The 6,446-nt window shown below is 37.4% G+C and overlaps 1 protein-coding gene across 1 annotated transcript in view; it reads right to left on the minus strand.

Annotated features, from left to right (window-relative positions):
* LOC121856928 overlaps positions 1-6,446 on the minus strand; it is a 7,405-nt gene extending 959 nt beyond the window's left edge. The window contains exons 1-3 of the mRNA XM_042352688.1: positions 6,361-6,446; positions 2,022-2,140; positions 1,676-1,766 (exon numbers count right to left, since the gene is read on the minus strand). Of these exons, the coding sequence (XP_042208622.1) occupies positions 1,676-1,766; positions 2,022-2,140; positions 6,361-6,366 (216 nt within the window). The 5' untranslated portion in view covers positions 6,367-6,446. The remainder of the gene's footprint in view (positions 1-1,675; positions 1,767-2,021; positions 2,141-6,360) is intronic.

A 6,446-nucleotide genomic window follows, 5' to 3' on the forward strand; every position in this document is an offset into this window, starting at 1 on the left:
AAGCAGTGGAAGTGGTTGTAATGGGGCAAAATGTAAGCTTGCGACATTAACTATTTTAGAAAAGCTGTCTATACGGTTTTTAGAAATTACGACCGTAATACTGTAGTATATTTTATGCATTATTTTGCCTTTTTTTTTACCTCGGCCTCGATGGTTTGGAACTTTCGCTAATCTGGAACCGATCTGGACCCAAGCTTCCAGGATTAGCGAGGTCCAACCTGTACTGTACATGAAAATACATTTGACATAAATAAAATTACCCTGCAGTTAACTTATCCAGTAAGTATACAGTACAGTCGACCCTGGTTAATTCGGACACCTTTAATCCGGATTTTGGATAAATCGGACGAAATCTGAACTGTCCATATCAAATTTCTGGTTCTGGGATTGTCCCAGTTGCAATTGGGGTTGCAATTTCAAATTCTGTGTCATTACTAAGAAATAAAGAAGTCACTGGTGTACTGCACTCTAAGATTAAGAGAAAACGGACAACTCAGGCATCCTGAAGTGAGAGAAAACGGACTCCTATGACGGGGCACTCAAATAAACATACACATAGCTGTATAATGCAATATTAACCCCTAAATCGGTTAATTCTGGCAATCGGCTAAAACGGACACCCTTCCCCCCCTATTAGTCCGTTTTAACGAGGATCGACTGTAATGTTATTGTCATCAGCATCCATAAGAATGCATGTGAATTACAAAGTCGCTGTTGCAACAGCTCACCAACTCATTATTTGAGTTGGATTTTTTTTTCAGTGAAAAGTAAAAGCAAACAGAATGATTATTGGCCAAGTGCAATTCATCACACCCTCTATACATTAAAAAACACATTCTGAGACTTCCTATGTTTAAACTAGCTGGTACAGTATATACGGCACTGTATATGTTGTATCACTAATACTGTAGTGATATCTCCGTTAGCCGGGTAACGGAAAAAATTTCTGGGAAGTTCCAGAAATTTCCCATTACATTATCTCTCAAACTTGGAAAATTATCTCTCATCCCCGGAATTTTCCGGAAATGGGGAAAAATTTCTTGGAATTTTCCTGAAAATCATCCCCAAAGCCGAAATGATCCGGAAAATTCCGGCTTGGGGAATGATTTTCCGAGAAAATTTCAATTCCGGCTTTCGGACAGTTCCGGGTTTGAGGGATTTCGGCTAAAGGAGATATTACTGAATTACATACCTTAAATTGGGATTATACCGACACACGAACAAAGATCTCACTTTTGAAGACTGCTATGATTTATTTAATTGATATGGCATTATGGTTAACTTGATATTCCATCTGTAGAAATTATACTAAAAAAAAAACAAAAACAAAAAAAACAATTATTTTACAGTATTAACATCATAACTGTTTTATACCATTTTCCGCGCTGAGTGGGTTAGGTGGAATTATGTGGGGGGGGGTTGTTGCCCCAAATCCATTCCAAGACCACTTAAAATGCAAACAAATTGACTAACAGCTTCATGAAACTGGTCACAGTAGCTTACTGAAGCAAAAAGTTTTGAATTAATTAACTAATATAAAAGCCTGCTGACAATTTAAGGTAGTTATTTCTAACTAATTAATAATTAACCTTGAAGATGGTCTGTTGTGACAATGTAAAGCATTAAGTCATCATCGCGGGCACAGGTTAATTCCCTATACTGTTACTCTTCTTACCCCTTCTAGTGGCTCCTCCACTCTGGCACTTCCTGTCTCTTGAATGTGGAGAAATCTGCATTTGTTGCCATTACGACACCCATTCAGGGTGCTGAATAATAAAATAGAGAATGATGTTACACATATTTTATTGGGTGGAGTACAACACTATACATTATAATTGCATAGAAATGTTTTGATACACAATACAGTACAATTGTCTTCAGTTCGTGTCTGTAGTGAAATTTTTTTATACAATATTATTTTATTATGCCCGTTTCCTTTTATAATACTTAATAATAAAATTTCACAAAATAAGCTATGAATAAAGTAACAATATACATATACAGTAAATAAAATACTTTACCCAAAATAACGGCATATCTTCGGGTTTATCTGGTTATCTGGTACATGTGATGCATCATGATAGAAGCGACATTTCTTTCCATACCAGCATCCTCCTGGAGCCTTGAAGTAACGACACACCTTTGGATAGATACGTATTTATTTAGTGAAGTCATCGTGTAAGTTTACAACTGCTTCAACATGTTGGTGGTAGTGGCAATGCATGTATCTCTCACCAATATGTCATGGGTTCATGACCTGCTTGGGCTGGACATGTATGAAAAGGGTGTTATCCAGTGTGACCCTACCAAACATCACAGGTTTAATACAGTACAGGTACTGTAAGCTGATAAGTGCTGGCATTCAGTTCAACATGTACAGTAAAGTATATACTGCAGACAATGCAAGTACTACAGGAATAACCAGCAAAGCTATCAGAAGCTTATTCCCAGGAGGGTGGTCCTTTGCTTAGGCTTGGTTACTAATTAGTACAGTACAGTCAGTCCTTGACTTACGACGGGACCAATGACCAGGCAGTAAGTCGAAAATAATACATAGAAAATCTAAAACGAGTGTTTCTTTTTCTTCTCAGCACCACGAGAACTCACACTTTTACGCTTGCCAGCCATTTTAAAGGGAATTACAAACGAAAAATTTGTCAGTACACAGTGTGACCACTAACATCGGACTTGAAAATACGTAACTTGAAAAATATTTTATACAACTGCGGCGGTTGTAAGTCGAGGAGTACCTACACTTTCCCGGATTCACGAAAATTCAAAGTTTATAGCTACAGAATTGGTCAGTTTTATTTACGAGAAAAAATTTCAAGTTACAATTATGTTGCTGCTTTGGATATTTTTTCCTTAGTAATAATTAAACTACAATAAAATAATAAACTATTTTTTTTACTAACAGTATGCTCAGTTATTACAACGTCATATTCCATCATTCTCCAACACTTGCAATGTTATTAACACTACAAATAAGCTTTCAATGTCATTTTTCTCTTACAATAACTTATTCCTCACTCATGGAAGTTTGAAGGGACTCGTCTCCACGAGCATTCACTCAGCTAGTTGCCAAATTGTTCAATGTCTGTTCGTATACACTCAAGTAATGCGTGGAAAATAAAAAATTCTCTTGATATACTTGTAGTTTTCTTTTCAAGAATTAAATAAACGGAGTACTGTAGTATATCCATTTAGTTACCGATTCAGAAATGATAAGCTTGGCATCACAGAAATCAACTATTAGCTACCAGCTTTCAATGCAGATAAATACGACCTACATGAACTCTCTGCCAACCATATATGCACAACTTTGTTGTCTGCTCTCTGGAATACTGTATGAAGTTTACTTTGTTTTGGTATGAAATGCCACTAAGGTTAAAACTCTGGTCTTGAATGACCTCACATTCAATACCGTCACAACACTCAAGCAAAATGTTGCAGTTTACTATTCTCACTGCAAAAAAGTTTGACCCGACTTTAAAAAAAAAAAAAAAAAAAAACCCGCTGACGAGTTATTAGTTTTACCGTTTATTTTCATACTTTATTTTCATCAGAGTTCCGATATGATAATCATTTCTTGTGCAAATGCTTCGTTTGGTAGTTAATTAGGAACCTAGGCACAATATTTTGTCTTCTCGGCGGTAATGACTCATCCCAGGACGAAAACAGCCAATCACATTGATGTATTTCAAAATGCTCCGCCACCTGGGCTTGATCAACATCGATGCTCAGTGTAAGAACTGTTCAGTATGGATGGCTGTTCTCAGGTCCACAAAAAGCTTAAAATTACACCATGTATTAAGTTCTTTCTGTTTAATATACAGAGGGGTCGGCCGGCTAGGAAGTTAGTTAGGATTGTTTGGTTAGGTTGGCGAGGTCTAACAACGCTTCTGCTGCTTGTTTTTCATATCAACTAAGGTTGGCTTATGTTTAATTTAGAAATAACCATTTTTTTTAACACATTTGTACAAACTATGGCAGTGTCCACTAAAAAAGTGAAATGGCAACTTTTCATAATCGTTTTCTATGAAAAATTGGGCACAGGTCAGTCGTCAATAATTACCCTTTATTCTATGCATTCAGAGCATGCTGAATCTGTAAGTCTAATTACAATAATAACATGGTCAAACCATACTCTCATATCTACAAAAAAAAAAAAAAATACACCGTTACTCCAATAAAGTTGCTGTCAATGGTACCAGGTCTCAAAGTAAGTACCGTACTTTCTGTTTAATATAGCAGGGAGTCGATGGGAAGGGGGGGGGGGTTTGAAGCCCCTGGCTAGGAAGTTAAGCCAGGTTAGGTTTCTGAGCATTGTTGCATCATTTTTATTACTTATTATCATCCAAAGAATATGTGGATAAAATGAACAAAATTGAACGTGTTCTGGTGTTAGCCATCTGCGGCTCCAGGATTACCAAATAAATTACTATTAAGTTTAAATAAAAAATAAGGTAGATTTTTACTTTAGGACACGAGTCCCTAGGGTTTGACCAATATGTTTTTCCCAGTGTATTTTGGTGTGTTTTAAACAATAATGGGGGAGAGCCTGGGAAATCTAGGTTTTTGGGTGAGTGAGAAAACGAGTCATCTAACCTAACACTAGCCCAGGGGTCCGACTAATTACCCAAATGTAGCCGCAATGAAGTCAAATAATAGTCCTACATGAATAAATCGGACTGCTAATCACTTCTCGACTAGTATTTGGTGTCACAAAGTCACAAAAAATTGGAAAACTTACTTTAATCTGAGTTAATAGATCGCGTGCATGTACCGAGGGAGCGAGTAATTACCCAAATGTAGCTGCAATGAATTCAAATAATGGTCCTACATGAATAAATCGGGCTGTGAATCACTTCTCGATTATTATTTGGTGTCATAAAGTCACAAAAAATTGGCAAACTTAATTTAATCTGAGTTGTGTTGTGTTAGGTTAGGTACATGCACACGAGCTATTAACCCAGATTAAATTAAGTTTACCAATTTTTTGTGACTTCGTGACACCAAATACTAGTCAAGGTAAGGTTAGGTTAGGTTAGGTACATGCACTCGATCTATTAACTCAGATTAAATACCAGTCGAGAAGTGATTGGCAGTCCGATTTATTCATGTAGGACCATTATTTGACTTCATTGCGGCTACATTTGGGTAATTAGTCGGACCCCTGGTAGGCCTAGTTTAAATTAATCTAAGTGTTTCAGTGGTTAAAAGACTTTGGGGCGCGCCATGTCCGATGTACAATACCTTAGTTAGAAGTGGAAGGACCAGGGATACATAAGAATTGGATAGAATGATCGTCTTTCTTATGAATCTCGGCAATAAACTTAAAATAATCATTGGAGCACAAATGACAACCAACCTCCACTACGGCCATTGTGAGACTGTTCAATGAAATTACCCAGGCTGCTTCCTTTGAAAAAAAAATACTGAACAAACGTTGAGAACCTTTGAGATGGAGGAGCCACCCTCAAGGAGAAGCATAAGACACCATCAAAATACAGTATACATTTAAAACAAAAACAAAAAGCTCATTAATCACTGCTAAAATTCATCAACACTGCCATATAATCCAAGTGTACAAATAAATATTTTTATTAAAGATGATATAATCAAGGCATGTAACTATTAAATCAGAAGCAAGTAACAGCAAATGATTTTAACCTGGTCAAACACTGATTGGGATTTAGATGGGTAAAACATGTCACCCAACACCATCATCAACCTGAACTACTTGGGAAATTTTCAGGTAATTATATAGGACTTAAATATGGTGAAATTTGAGGCATTTCTCAAAGTGAGATGACATGGCCGCTAGGCAGCCTGGCGGGTTAGTCCTATACATTAACCAATTTTAAATGTAAGTTGGTCAGATATGAGTACAGTAAGAACCCTTGGATGTAAACGGAGCTACCTAGTACTGTACAGCTCAATAAACGTCTTGTAATTTCCTTCATCAGGGGGCCATTATTTTTATCTACGTTGTGCTTGAGCACGTGTCTGCAGCTGTAGTGATGCAGGCGCCCTTTGGGGGGTCATAACACTTGTTGCCACTCGCCAACAAGTGAGGAAGAGCAGCAAATTGTGTATTCTGACAAGGTCGCCAAATATAGCGTTCCATCCGCTAATGATTTCCAGAAACGTGTTCCTTTCCTTCACAACCATCGAAAGCATGAAACCGTTATGAAGCCGACTATTTGACTGGGATTTTAGGACGTCAAAAGAAATTACACTTATAATACATGTATACATACTACTCATGCAAAAACAAACACAATGTATACAAGATCTCAAACAATGTCACCCTCCCAGAGATGAGTAGCAGAATAAGAAAGGGTGCACAACACCTACCTCCATGACTCCTAGTGCTGCTCTCCCTCCTCAGGATAGATCAGTAGCCACCTGCCGACCCTCAGCCCGCCACAGTTTAAAGCCAG

This window comes from Homarus americanus, unplaced genomic scaffold (genome assembly GCF_018991925.1).
Source record: "Homarus americanus isolate GMGI-L3 unplaced genomic scaffold, GMGI_Hamer_2.0 scaffold44060, whole genome shotgun sequence".
Classification (NCBI taxonomy): Eukaryota; Metazoa; Arthropoda; class Malacostraca; order Decapoda; family Nephropidae; genus Homarus; species Homarus americanus.